Here is a 16,812-nt window from a genome sequence, read left to right as displayed (position 1 = left end):
TACATTATCACATCCTATTGGCTATATGTCTGGTCTAATACATTATCACAGCATATTGGCTATATGTCTGGTCTAATACATTATCACATCCTATTGGCTATATGTCTGGTCTAATACATTATCACATCCTATTGGCTATATGTCTGGTCTAATACATTATCACATCCTATTGGCTATATGTCTGGTCTAATACATTATCACAGCATATTGGCTATATGTCTGGTCTAATACATTATCACAGCATATTGGCTATATGTCTGGTCTAATACATTATCACATCCTATTGGCTATATGTCTGGTCTAATACATTATCACATCCTATTGGCTATATGTCTGGTCTAATACATTATCACATCCTATTGGCTATATGTCTGGTCTAATACATTATCACATCCTATTGGCTATATGTCTGGTCTAATACATTATCACATCATATTGGCTATATGTCTGGTCTAATACATTATCACATCATATTGGCTATATGTCTGGTCTAATACATTATCACATCATATTGGCTATATGTCTGGTCTAATACATTATCACATCCTCTATATGTCTGGTCTAATACATTATCACATCCTATTGGCTATATGTCTGGTCTAATACATTATCACATCCTATTGGCTATATGTCTGGTCTAATACATTATCACAGCATATTGGCTATATGTCTGGTCTAATACATTATCACAGCATATTGGCTATATGTCTGGTCTAATACATTATCACAGCATATTGGCTATATGTCTGGTCTAATACATTATCACATCCTATTATCACATCCTATTGGCTATATGTCTGGTCTAATACATTATCACATCCTATTGGCTATATGTCTGGTCTAATACATTATCACATCATATTGGCTATATGTCTGGTCTAATACATTATCACATCATATTGGCTATATGTCTGGTCTAATACATTATCACATCATATTGGCTATATGTCTGGTCTAATACATTATCACATCCTATTGGCTATATGTCTGGTCTAATACATTATCACATCCTATTGGCTATATGTCTGGTCTAATACATTATCACATCATATTGGCTATATGTCTGGTCTAATACATTATCACATCATATTGGCTATATGTCTGGTCTAATACATTATCACATCATATTGGCTATATGCCATGAAATCATGGATTTCACGACAGCTGGGAACTCGGAAAAAAGCGAGGTCAAATCAGTGATCTTCAAGTCATAAAGTTGGAGTTCTGGAAAGAGGCCCGAGAGGGGACACAGTCTTCCACCTGCTCTCTCCTTACTTTCCTCTGCTGAGTCTGACCAGAGAGAGGGGACACAGTCTTCCACCTGATGGCAAAACTCGAGTCGCTTCTCAAATTCATGTTGTTCCTATGACCAGAGACAGTGACATATTCCTTGATATTAAAATAGACACGAGCAGCTACTTCTAATAATAAAAACACATACAGTGAAATGCTGAATACAACAGGTGTAGTAGACCTCACAGTGAAATGCTGAATACAACAGGTGTAGTAGACCTTACAGTGAAATGCTGAATACAACAGGTGTAGTAGACCTCACAGTGAAATGCTGAATACAACAGGTGTAGTAGACCTTACAGTGAAATGCTGAATACAACAGGTGTAGTAGACCTTACAGTGAAATGCTGAATACAACAGGTGTAGTAGACCTTACAGTGAAATGCTGAATACAAATCAAATCAAATCAAATGTATTTATATAGCCCTTCGTACATCAGCTGATATCTCAAAGTGCTGTACAGAAACCCAGCCTAAAACCCCAAACAGCAAACAATGCAGGTGTAAAAGCACGGTGGCTAGGAAAAACTCCCTAGAAAGGCCAAAACCTAGGAAGAAACCTAGAGAGGAACCGGGCTATGTGGGGTGGCCAGTCCTCTTCTGGCTGTGCCGGGTAGAGATTATAACAGAACATGACCAAGATGTTCAAATGTTCATAAATGACCAGCATGGTCAAATAATAATAAGGCAGAACAGTTGAAACTGGAGCAGCAGCACAGTCAGGTGGACTGGGGACAGCAAGGAGCCATCATGTCAGGTAGTCCTGGGGCACGGTCCTAGGGCTCAGGTCCTCCGAGAGAGAGAAAGAAAGAGAGAATTAGAGAGGGCATATGTGGGGTGGCCAGTCCTCTTCTGGCTGTGCCGGGTGGAGATTATAACAGAACGTGGCCAAGATGTTCAAATGTTCATAAATGACCAGCATGGTTGAATAATAGTAAGGCAGAACAGTTGAAACTGGAGCAGCAGCATGGCCAGGTGGACTGGGGACAGCAAGGAGTCATCATGTCAGGTAGTCCTGGGACATGGTCCTAGGGCCCAGGCCAGTTGAAACTGGAGCAGCAGCATGGCCAGGTGGACTGGGGACAGCAAGGAGTCATCATGTCAGGTAGTCCTGGGGCATGGTCCTAGGGCTCAGGTCCTCCGAGAGAGAGAAAGAAAGAGAGAAGGAGAGAATTAGAGAACGCACACTTAGATTCACACAGGACACCTGAATAGGACAGGAGAAGTACTCCAGATAAACAAACTGACCCTAGCCCCCCGAAACATAAACTACTGCAGCATAAATACTGGAGGCTGAGACAGGAGGTATACAACAGGTGTAGTAGACCTCACAGTGAAATGCTGTATACAACAGGTGTAGTAGACCTTATAGTGAAATGCTGAATACAACAGGTGTAGTAGACCTTACAGTGAAATGCTGAATACAACAGGTGTAGAAGACCTCACAGTGAAATGCTGAATACAACAGGTGTAGAAGACCTCACAGTGAAATGCTGAATACAACAGGTGTATTAGACCTCACAGTGAAATGCTGACTGACAAGCCCTTAACCAACAACGCAGTTAAAAAATATATACATGTTAAGTAAAAAAAAAAAGAACTAAAAGTAACAAATAATTAAAGAGCAGCAGTATCACATCAAAGTTGGATCAGCCTGTAGTGTGGTTTTCCACTTTAATTTGGAGTGTGACTCCAAATCCAGACCTCCATGGGTTGATAAATTTGATTTCCATTGATAAGTTTTGTGTGATTTTGTTGTCAGCACATTCAACTATGTAAAGAAAAAAGTATTTAATAAGAATATTTCATTCATTCAGATCTAGGATGTGTTATTATATATACACATACACACACACACACACACACACACACACACACACACACACACACACACACACACACACACACACACACACACACTGTAAGATCAGTTGACTGCATCCCATGGCACAGCCACAGACAGACGGCGAACTGTCTGGAGTTGAATTAGTGCTTCAGTCGTCACCAAGGCTGGCCTAATTTCCTAGGGCTGCCATTTTCTCTCTCTCCCTTATTATATCTCTCCCTCAATATCTCTCTCTCTATCCTTCATTATATCTCTCCTTCAATATCTCTCCCTCAATATCTCTCCCTCAATATCTCTCCCTCAATATCTCTCTCTCTATCCCTCAATATCTCTCTCTATCCCTCAATATCTCTCTCTCTCTCTCTCTCTCTCTCTCTCTCTCTCTCTCTCTCTCTCTCTCTCTCTATCTCTCTTTCTCTCTCTCTCTCTCAATATCTCTCTTTCTCTCTCTCCCTCAATATCTCTCTCTCCCTTAATATCTCTCTCTCTCTCTCTCTCTCTCTCTCTCTCAATATCTCTCTTTCTCTCTCTCTCAATATCTCTCTTTCTCTCTCTCTCTCTCTCTCAATATCTCTCTCTCCCTTAATATCTCTCTCTCTCCCTCATTATATCTCTCCCTCAATATCTCTGTCTCAAAAACAGACATTTTGATGTCAATGAGAACTTCCTACAGCAATGAACTTTTAGTTGTTAGCTGCAGGAAACTTTTTCCACAGCTTTTATTATTTTCTGTGTGACCATAATGATGCAGGGTGATTCACAATAAATTGCCGCAGTGATTGATAATGATTTATTGGTGTGAAGGTGGTCTGACCGACCAAGAGATTGTCTTTACATTGAGAGGTCAGTCGGAGGAGCAGAACAAATCAGCAGCCAATGGATTCTAACTTGGCTGACAACGTTCTGTTTGACCCTCATGGCATACCATTGATTAGGAAAAGAGTGCACAGCCAGAAGCAGCATGTTATGTCCTCTCTCACCCACACTCTCTTTCCCCTCTCCCCTCCCTGTCTCAGAATGCTGTGTCTATGTACTGTCGCCTGGGTTTTGCCCTGAAGAAAGGAAGCTCTTTCAGCTCAGAGCAGCTCCACCCCACATGGAAGACTGCCCCCTCTGTCAACAGACTGAAGTAGGTCTTCAATACCACTATATCACCACACTACTATATCACTATACTACTACATCACCAGACTACTATATCACTGCACTACTATACTACTACAACACTATATAACCACACTACTATATCACTATTATTACTATATCATTATATCACCATACTACTATATCACTATACTACTATATCACTATACTACTATATCACTATACTACTATATCACCACACTAATATATCACTATACTACTATATCACCACACTACTATATCACTATACTACTATATCACTACACTACTATATCACTATACTACTATATCACTATACTACTATATCACTATACGACTATACTACTATATCACTATACTACTATATCACCTCACTAATATATCACTATACTACTATATCACTATACTACTATATCACCACACTACTATATCACTATACTACTATATCACCGCACTACTATATCACTATACTACTATACTACTATATCACTATACTACTACATCACTGCACTACTATACTACTATATCACTATACTACTATATCACTATACTACTATACTACTATATCACCTCACTAATATATCACTATACTACTATATCACCACACTACTCTATCACTATACTACTATATCACCGCACTACTATATCACTATGCTACTATATCACTGCACTACTATACTACTATATCACCACACTACTATATCACTATACTACTATATCACCACACTACTATATCACTATACTACTATATCACTGCACTACTATACTACTATATCACTATACTACTATATCCCTATACTACTATATCACCATACTACTATATCACCACACTACTATATCACTATACTACTATATCACTGCACTACTATACTACTATATCACTATACTACTACATCACCACACTACTATATCACTATACTACTATATCACTATACTACTATATCACTATACTACTATATCACTATACTACTATACTACTATATCACTATACTACTATATCACCACACTACTATATCACTATACTACTATATCACTATACTACTATATCACTATACTACTATATCACTATACTACTATATCACTATACTACTATATCACTTTACTACTATATCACTATACTACTATATCACCACACTACTATATCACTATACTACTATATCACCATACTACTATATCACTATACTACTATATCACCACACTACTATATCACTATACTACTATATCACTATACTACTATATCACAGCACTACTATACTACTATATCACTATACTACTATATCACCACACTACTATATCACTATACTACTATATCACCACACTACTATATCACTATACTACTATATCACCACACTACTATATCACTATACTACTATATCACCATACTACTATATCACTATACTACTATATCACCACACTACTATATCACTATACTACTATATCACTGCACTACTATACTACTATATCACCACACTACTAGATCACTCTACTACTATACTACTATATCACTATACTACTATACTATTATATCACTATACTACTATACTACTATATCACTATACTACTATACTACTATATCACTGCACTACTATACTACTATATCACTATACTACTATACTACTATATCGCTATACTACTATACTACTATACTACTATACTGCTATATCACTATACTACTATATCAGTATGCTACTATATCACTATACTACTATGTCACTATACTACTATACTACTACATCACCACAATACTCTCTCACTATACTACTACATCACCACACTACTATATCACCACACTACTCTCTCACTATACTACTACATCACCACACTACTCTCTCACTATACTACTATATCACCACACTACTATATCACTATACTAATATACTACTATATCACTATACTACTATATCACTATACTACTATACTACTATATCACTGCACTACTATACTACTATATCACTATACTACTATATCACTATATACTATACTACTATATCACTATACTCACTATATCACTACTACTACTATATCACTATACTACTATATCACTATACTACTATATCACTATACTACTATATCACTATACTACTATATCACTATACTACTATATAACTATACTACTATATCACTATACTACTATATCACTGCACTACTATACTACTATATCACTATACTACTATATCACTATACTACTATACTACTATATCACTATACTACTATACTACTATATCACTATACTACTATACTACTATATCACTATACTATATATCACTATACTACTATATCACTATACTACTATATCACTATACTACTATATCACTATACTACTATATCACTATACTACTATATCACTATACTACTATATCACTATACTACTATATCACTATACTACTACTACTATATCACTATACTACTATATCACTATACTACTATATCACTATACTACTATATCACCACACTACTATATCACTATACTACTATATCACTATACTACTATATCACTATACTACTATATCACTATACTACTATACTATATCACCATACTACTATATCACTATACTACTATATCACCACACTACTATATCACTATACTACTATATCACCACACTACTATATCACTATACTACTATATCACCACACTACTATATCACTATACTACTATATCACTGCACTACTATACTACTATATCACTATACTACTATATCACTATACTACTATATCACTATACTACTATATACTACTATACTATTATATCACTATACTACTATATACTATACTATATCACTATACTCACTATACTACTATATCACTATATCACTATACTACTATATCACTATACTACTATATCACTATACTACTATACTACTATATCACTATACTACTATATCACTATACTACTATATCACTATACTACTATATCACTATACTACTATATCACTATACTACTATATCACTACTATATCACTATACTACTATATCACCATACTACTATATCACTATACTACTATATCACTATACTACTATATCACTATACTATATCACTATACTACTATATCACTATACTACTATATCACCATACTACTATATCACTATACTACTATATCACTATACTACTATATCACTATATCACTATACTACTATATCACCACACTACTATATCACTATACTACTATATCACCACACTACTATATCACTATACTACTATATCACTCACTATACTACTATATCACTATACTACTATACTACTATATCTCTCTCTATACTACTATATCATACTATATACTATATCACCACAGACGCTACTACTCAGTCATGTGTGCATACTACTATATCACCACACTACTATATCACTATACTACTATACTACTATATCACTATACTACTATACTACTATATCACTATACTACTATATCACTATACTACTATACTACTATATCACTGCACTACTATACTACTATATCACTATACTACTATATCACTATACTATACTACTATATCACTGTACCACTATATCACTATACTACTATATCACTATACTACTATATCACTATACTACTATATCACTATACTACTATATCACTATACTATATCACTATACCACTATACTACTATACTACTATATCACTGCACTACTATATCACTATACTACTATATCACTATACTACTATATCACTATACTACTATATCACTATACTGCTATATCACCATACTGCTATATCACTATACTACTATATCACTATACTACTATATCACTATACTACTATATCACTATATCACTATACTACTATATCACTATACTACTATATCACCACACTACTATATCACCACACTACTATATCACTATACTACTATATCACTATACTACTATACTACTATATCACTATACTACTATATCACTATACTACTATACTACTATATCACCACACTACTATATCACTACACTACTATATCACCACACTACTATATCACCACACTACTATATCACTATACTACTATATCACTATACTACTATATCACTATACTACTATATCACTGCACTACTATACTACTATATCACTATACTACTATATCACTGCACTACTATACTACTATATCACTATACTACTATATCACTACTCTACTATATCACTACTCTACTATATCACTATACTACTATATCACTATACTACTATATCACCACACTACTATATCACTATACTACTATATCACTATACACTACTATATCACTATACTGCACTACTATACTACTATATCACTATACTACTATATCACTATACTACTATATCACCACACTACTATATCACTATACTACTATATCACCACACTACTATATCACTATACTACTATATCACCACACTACTATATCACTATACTACTATATCACTATACTACTATATCACTATACTACTATATCACTGCACTACTATACTACTATATCACTATACTACTATATCACTATACTACTATACTACTATATCACTATACTACTATATCACTATACTACTATATCACTATACTACTATACTACTATATCACTATACTACTATATCACTATACTACTATATCACCATACTACTATATCACTATACTACTATATCACCATACTACTATATCACTATACTACTATATCATACTATATCACTATACTACTATATCACTATACTATACTACTATATCACCACACTACTATATCACTATACTACTATATCACCACACTACTATATCACTATACTACTATATCACCACACTACTATATCACTATACTACTATATCACTATACTACTATATCACTATACTACTATACTACTATATCACTATACTACTATACTACTATATCGCTATACTACTATATCACTATACTACTATATCACTACACTACATGCAAAGAAAAAACATCCAAAGAAAACCCAGAATTATATTTTTTTGGAGAGCCAATGCTCTTCCAATGAAAATAATAGGGGCATAATGAATTCTAGCTCCCAGGATGCAATTCCTATGGCTTCCACAGGGTGTCAGCAGTCTATGGTCATGGTTTCAGGCTTGTACCTTCCAAAACGAATAAGAAATATGAGTTTTAGTAGGACACACTCTTGGAAATTTGTGTTTGGGCATGCGATGAAGACAAGACGCACCTGCTAATATCGGTTTCCTATTGAACATACTTATTTCCGTAATAAATATTATAGTTTGATTACATTTTTGGGTATCTGAGTAGTCAATAGAAATGTAGAAACTTCTTTAACCTGTCTCCTCCCCTCCATCTTTAACCTGTCTCCTCCCCTCCATCTTTAACCTGTCTCCTCCCCTCCATCTTTAACCTGTCTCCTCCCCTCCATCTTTAACCTGTCTCCTCCCCTCCATCTTTAACCTGTCTCCTCCCCTCCATCTTTAACCTGTCTCCTCCCCTCCATCTTTAACCTGTCTCCTCCCCTCCATCTTTAACCTGTCTCCTCCCCTCCATCTTTAACCTGTCTCCTCCCCTCCATCTTTAACCTGTCTCCTCCCCTCCATCTTTAACCTGTCTCCTCCCTCCATCTTCAACCTGTCTCCTCCCCTCCATCTTTAACCTGTCTCCTCCCCTCCATCTTTAACCTGTCTCCTCCCCTCCATCTTTAACCTGTCTCCTCCCCTCCATCTTTAACCTGTCTCCTCCCCTCCATCTTTAACCTGTCTCCTCCCCTCCATCTTTAACCTGTCTCCTCCCCTTCATCTACACTGATTGAAGTGGTTTTAACAGGTGACACCAATAAGGGATCATAGCTTTCTCCTGGTCATTCTATGTCATGTAAAGAGCAAGTGTTAATGTTTTTTATACTCAGCGTATGTTTTTAAATAACATTGTTATAACGTTCTTTGAAACGTTATTTTTTATGGAACGTTTTCTTAATGTTCTGAGAACATGACTTTAAATAGAACCACGAGGAGACCTGTAGAAAACATGCTAAAGCACTGAAATTCCCACCTAAGAAGCATGGTTCTCAGAACGTTAAGTGCTAGCTGGGTATTCTGAACCATTCCCAGAACGTTGCGGGAAGGTTGCATGCCACGCTCTCACCAAGCTCTAAGAAACATATGGTTCTCAGAACGTTATGTACTAGCTGGGTATTCTGAACCATTCCCAGAACGTTGCGGGAAGGTTGCATGCCACGCTCTCACCAAGCTCTAAGAAACATATGGTTCTCAGAACGTTATGTACTAGCTGGGTATCCTGAACCATTCCCAGAACGTTATGGGAAGGTTGCATGCCACGCTCTCACCATGCTCTAAGAAACATATGGTTCTCAGAACGTTATGTACTAGCTGGGTATCCTGAACCATTCCCAGAACGTTGTATGCCACGCTCTACCAAGCTCTAAGAAACATATGGTTCTCAGAACGTTATGTAGTAGCTGGGTATCCTGAACCATTCCCAGAATGTTGTGGGAAGGTTGCATGCCACGCTTTCACCAAGCTCTAAGAAACATATGGTTCTCAGAACGTTATGTACTAGCTGGGTTATCACCTGTGGAAGGCGGGGCTTCCAGCGAGGCGTGGATTTAATCTGCCTTGTCGGGGCGTGATTGTAGGTCGTTGAACCGAAGTCTGGAGAGCACTTCTGCCCATTGTATGTTGTACTGAAGTTGACTGAGTGAAGGGAAGCAACTCCAAACCAACGGGGAAATGAAGCACGACACAATACAAAACCAGATTACAGGACTGTGAAGCACGACACAATACAAAACCAGATTACAGGACTGTGAAGCACGACACAATACAAAACCAGATTACAGGACTGTCAGATTACAAAACCAGATTACAGGACTGTGAAGCACGACACAATACAAAACCAGATTACAGGACTGTGAAGCACGACACAATACAAAACCAGATTACAGGACTGTGAAGCACGACACAATACAAAACCAGATTACAGGACTGTGAAGCACGACACAATACAAAACCAGATTACAGTACTGTGAAGCACGACACAATACAAAACCAGATTACAGTACTGTGAAGCACGACACAATACAAAACCAGATTACAGGACTGTGAAGCACGACACAATACAAAACCAGATTACAGTACTGTGAAGCACGACACAATACAAAACCAGATTACAGTACTGTGAAGCACGTTAATAAATCACACCCACACTACACACACACACACACACACACACACACACACACACACACACACACACACACACACACACACACACAGCCCCAGTGTAATGTATGTGTGGGGTTTACCACCCCCTGTCCCAGGAGCACAGTGGATCCCAAACAGATGCTGCTGTCGTGGGAACAGGGGAGTCCTGTGATGGAGGCTGGATCTGCGGCTACAGACACAGACACCACCAGCCTGGAGGACCAAGGTGAGAGTCTCCACTGTTACCACCCAAAGCTCACCACAAGCCCTGGCTTTGGCCCAGGCTGCCCAAAATAACCTTTGTGTTGTAGTCCCCCCTTCTAGTATCCCCCCCTCTAGTATCCCCCTCTAGTATCCCCCCTCTAGTATCCCCCAGAGTAGTATCCCCCTCTAGTATCCCCCCCCCTCTAGTATCCCCCTCTAGTATCCCCCCAGGGTAGTATCCCCCCTCTACTATCCCCCCTCTAGTATCCCCCTCTTGTATCCCCCTCTAGTATCCCCCCAGAGTAGTATTCCCCCCCCTCTAGTATCCCCCTCTAGTATTCCCCCTCTAGTATTCCCCCAGAGTAGTATCCCCCTCTAGTATCCCCCTCTAGTATCCCCCAGAGTAGGATCCCCCACTAGTATCCCCCCAGAGTAGTATTCCCCCTCTAGTATCCCCCCTCTAGTAGCCCCCTCTAGTATCCCCCAGAGTAGTATCCCCCCTAGATCCCCCTCTAGTATTCCCCCTAGGATCCCCCCAGAGTAGGATCCCCCCAGAGTAGGATCCCCCAGAGTAGTATCCCCCAGAGTAGGATCCCCCAGAGTAGTATCCCCCTAGTATCCCCCACAGTAGTATTCCCCCTCTAGTATCCCCCCCTAGTATCCCCCAGAGTAGTATCCCCCAGAGTAGTATCCCCCCCACAGTGGTATCCCCCCTCTAGTATCCCCCCCAGAGTAGTATCCCCCCAGAGTAGTATCCCCCCTAGTAGCATCCCCCCAGAGTAGTATCCCCCAGAGTCGTATCCCCCCAGAGTAGTATCCCCCCCCCCTCTAGTATCCCCCCAGAGTTGTCCCCCTCTAGTATCCCCCCAGAGTAGTCCCCCATCTAGTATCCCCCTCTAGTATCCCCCAGAGTAGTCCCCCTCAGAGTAGTATCCCCCCAGAGTAGTATCCCCCTCTAGTTTCCCCCTCTAGTAGTATCCTCCCAGAGTAGTATCCTCCCGAGTAGTATCCCCCAGAGTAGTACCCCCCAGAGTAGCATCCCCCCAGAGTAGCATCCCCCAGAGTAGTATCCCCCAGAGTAGTATCCCCCCAGAGTAGTATCCCCCAGAGTAGTATCCCCCAGAATAGTATCCCCCAGAGTAGGACCCCCCCAGAGTAGTATCCCCCAGAGTAGTATCCCCCCAGAGTAGGACCCCCAGAGTAGTATCACCCCAGAGTAGTACCCCCAGAGTAGTATCCCCCCCCAGAGTAGGACCCCCCCCCCAGAGTAGTATCCCCCCAGCGTAGCATCCCCCCCCCAGTGTAGTATCCCCAGAGTAGCATCCCCCAGAGTAGCATCCCCCTAGTGTAGTATCCCCCAGAGTAGTATCCCCCCAGAGTAGTATCCCCCAGAGTCGTATCCCCCCAGAGTCGTATCCCCCCAGAGTCGCATCCCCCCAGAGTAGTATCCCCCCCAGAGTAGTATCCCCCCCAGAGTAGTATCCCCCCAGAGTAGTATCCCCCCAGAGTAGTATCCCCCAGAGTCGTATCCCCCCAGAGTCGCATCCCCCCGAGTAGCATCCCCCCAGAGTAGCATCCCCCCAGAGTAGCATCCCCCCAGAGTAGCATCCCCCTACATAGGGCGGCTGTAGCCTGTGCTGTAGCCTGTGCTGTAGCCTGTGCTGTATTAAGGTTGTTGTCTTGCAAAACAATACATTCCAATCCACAGCATCATGGGATTATGAGTTGTTCTCTCTCTGTGTGTTAGACAACACCAGTGTGAGCAGCCTGAGTAACCCTGGTCCTGCTGCCCCACCCACCAAGAGGATCGCCTTCCTGTTTGACTCCACCCTCACCGCCTTCCTCATGATGGGGAACCTCTCTCCGGTACGTCCCCTAACCTCTGAACCCTGACCCCTAACCCCTAACCCTCACCACCTTCCTCATGATTTTTTATTATTATTCTCCAGTGAGTCCTCTGATTCTAACAGTTCTGTGACTTCAATATATCTTTCAAAATCTTCTTTCTGCAAAATGTTTAAAAGTGATCACTGATTTCATAGACTATTACTTGACTCTTACATCAGTATTGAAATCTCCTAACAAAATGATTTCCTTCACCAGAGAATCATTACAGTTTGACAACACAATTTCAAGACCTTCATAGAATGCATTCTGATTGGGCGGCGTGTAACACACCCCCAACAAATCGGTTTTGGTTTTGGGAAAGCAGATATCCAGCCAGACATTCTCCAGATCAGCGATGAAATCCAATCTGACGTTGTATGCAATGTTCAGGTCTAACTAAGGCACATATCCCCCCACAGGGCTGATTCTGATCCTTCCTAACAACAGAGTAATTGGGTCACAAACCAGTAAAATACGTAGAGCCTTGTTACTCTCGTTCATGTAGTGTTAGATGTAGTAGTGTTAGATGTAGTAGTATTAGGGGTATTCATACCCTACCAGGGGACTGGAGCCCCTCTATCCCCTACAGAGGGGTATTCATCCCCTACAGAGGGGTATTCATCCCCTACAGAGGGTTATTCATCCCCTACTAGGGGACTGGAGCCCCTCTTTCCCCTACAGAGGGGTATTCATCCCCTACTAGGGGACTGGAGCCCCTCTTTCCCCTACAGAGGGGTATTCATCCCCTACTAGGGGACTGGAGCCCCTCTATCCCCTACAGAGGGGTATTCATCCCCTACTAGGGGACTGGAGCCCCTCTTTCCCCTACAGAGGGGTATTCATCCCCTACTAGGGGACTGGAGCCCCTCTATCCCCTACAGAGGGTTATTCATCCCCTACAGAGGGGTATTCATCCCCTACAGAGGGATATTCATCCCCTACAGAGGGGTATTCATCCCCTACTAGGGGACTGGAGCCCCTCTTTCCCCTACAGAGGGGTATTCATCCCCTACCGGGGGACTGGAGCACCTCTATCCTCTAAATTAGTCCCCATTCCCCATCAACCACCTTGTGTCCCAGGTCTAAATCAGTCCCTGATTAGAGGGGAATCACCCACCTGGTGTCCCAGGTCTAAATCAGTCCCTGATTAGAGGGGAATCACCCACCTGTTGTCCCAGGTCTAAATCAGTCCCTGATTAGAGGGGAATCACCCACCTGGTGTCCCAGGTCCCTGATTAGAGGGGAATCACCCACCTGGTGTCCCAGTCCAGTCCCTGATTAGGGGGAATCACCCACCTGGTGTCCCAGGTCTAAATCAGTCCCTGATTAGAGGGGAATCACCCACCCGGTGTCCCAGGTCTAAACCAGGCCCTGATTAGAGGGGAATGATGAAAACATAGCAGTGGGACTGGCTTCAAGGTCCAGAGTTGAGTTTGAGGGTCCTAAACCATGTCTGTGCTCTCCCCCTCAGAACCTGAAGAGCCATGCGGTCACCATGTTTGAGGTGGGGAAGCTGTCAGACGAGACCCTGGACAGCTTTCTGATGGAGCTGGATAAAGTAAGCTGTGTGTCTGTGTGTCTTAATAGGCTTTATGTGAACTAACAGAGGGCTGTAAAGCGGGAGACAATGTAATATGGTCGCCTCAAATACACAACACACTCACAGGAACGCATACACAGGAACGCATACACAGGAACGCATACACAGGAACGCATACACAGGAAAGCATACACAGGCATGCACACACAACACACTCACAGGAACGCATACACAGGCATGCACACACACCATCTTTTGACAGGGTTGTTGTTGAGAGTTGTCTTGATGTCAATCAGGAAGAGAGCACAGGTACTAACATCTGTCTGTCTGTCTCTCTGTCTCTCTCTGTCTCTCTCTGTCTCTCTCTGTCTCTCTCTGTCTCTCTCTGTCTCCCTCTGTCTCCCTCTGTCTCCCTCTCTCTCTCTCTGTCTCTCTCCTCTGTCTCTCTCTCTCCCTCCCTCTGTCTCAGAGGGCTCCTGAGGTATTTTGACCATGTTACTCCCTCTGTCTCCCTCCGTCAGGTAGAGAGCTCGGAGGGCGAGGCCCAGAGGTATTTTGACCATGTTACTAACCCTCTCTCTCTCTCCTCCGTCAGGTAGAGAGCACGGAGGGCGGAGGGCGAGGCCCAGAGGTCTTTTGACCATGTTACTAACCCCTCTCTCTCTCTCCCTCCCTCAGGTAGAGAACAGCAGAGGGCGAGGCCCAGAGGTATTTTGACCATGTTACTAACCCCTCTCTCTCTCTCCTCCGTCAGGTAGAGAGCACGGCGGAGGGCGAGGCCCAGAGGTATTTTGACCATGCTCTGACCCTCAGGAACACCATCCTGTTTCTCCGCTACAACAAGGAACTAACCACCGACCAGGGCCCTGACCTGCCTAACAACGGTAACTAACAACACAACTTACAGCCTCTTCCTTTAGTTAGGAAGAAATAACTCTTATTATTAAAAGTAGTTGGAATTAAAAATGAAAGTTGTAGTTAAAAGTTGTGAGATATTTATATTCAGTGTGCAAGTAATTAGTAGCGTTAACATCCTGTCTGTAAGTAGTTAGTAGCTTTAACATCCTGTCTGTAAGTAGTTAGTAGCGTTAACATGTAAGTAGTTAGTAGCTTTAACATCCTGTATGTAAGTAGTTAGTAGCTTTATCATCCTGTCTGTAAGTAGTTAGTAGCTTTAACATCCTGTCTAAGTGTTGTTTTGGTTTTAGGGGTTTGGGTGCTTTGTGTTTTAGGGGTTTGGGTGCTTTGTGTTTTAGGGGTTTGGGTGCTTTGTGTTTTAGGGGTTTGGGTGCTTTGTGTTTTAGGGGGTTTTGGGTTTGGGTGCTTTGTGTTTTAGGGTGCTTTGTTTTTAAGGGTGCTTTGTGTTTTAAGGGTTTGGGTGCTTTGTGTTTTAAGGGTTTGTGTTTGGGTGCTTTGTGTTTTAAGGGTTTGGGTGCTTTGTGTTTTAGGGGTTTGTTTGTGTTTAAGGGTTTGGGTGCTTTGTGTTTTAAGCTTTGTGTTTTAGGGGTTTGGGTGCTTTGTGTTTTAGGGGTTTGGGTGCTTTGTGTTTTAAGGGTTTGGGTGCTTTGTGTTTTAAGGGTTTGGGTGCTTTGTGTTTTAAGGGTTTGGGTGCTTTGTGTTTTAAGGGTTTGGGTGCTTTGTGTTTTAAGGGTTTGGGTGCTTTGTGTTTTAAGGGTTTGGGTGTGCTTTCATCAAGTCAAGTTTTTTCACATTCAGTTATTGTGACGGTTTCTATTTTGGTCTCTGTGTAAATTAAATACTTGAACTGAACTGAGAGTATAAGACCCAAATGA

General features: G+C 40.9%; 1 protein-coding gene across 2 annotated transcripts in view; it reads left to right on the top strand.

Annotated features, from left to right (window-relative positions):
* LOC124013177 (protein FAM91A1) overlaps positions 1 to 16,812 on the top strand; it is a 106,639-nt gene that overhangs the window by 26,066 nt on the left and 63,761 nt on the right. For both annotated transcript variants that reach the window (XM_046327401.1, XM_046327400.1), the window contains exons 9-13: positions 4,155 to 4,267; positions 11,505 to 11,614; positions 13,340 to 13,458; positions 14,951 to 15,037; positions 15,774 to 15,903. In XM_046327401.1, coding sequence (XP_046183357.1) covers positions 4,155 to 4,267; positions 11,505 to 11,614; positions 13,340 to 13,458; positions 14,951 to 15,037; positions 15,774 to 15,903 — 559 coding nt within the window. The remainder of the gene's footprint in view (positions 1 to 4,154; positions 4,268 to 11,504; positions 11,615 to 13,339; positions 13,459 to 14,950; positions 15,038 to 15,773; positions 15,904 to 16,812) is intronic.

This window comes from Oncorhynchus gorbuscha, linkage group LG24, assembly GCF_021184085.1.
Source record: "Oncorhynchus gorbuscha isolate QuinsamMale2020 ecotype Even-year linkage group LG24, OgorEven_v1.0, whole genome shotgun sequence".
In the NCBI taxonomy this organism is placed as follows: Eukaryota; Metazoa; Chordata; class Actinopteri; order Salmoniformes; family Salmonidae; genus Oncorhynchus; species Oncorhynchus gorbuscha.
The sequence above is the reverse complement of the archived record's forward strand: the minus strand, read 5'-3'. Positions and strand labels throughout refer to the sequence as shown.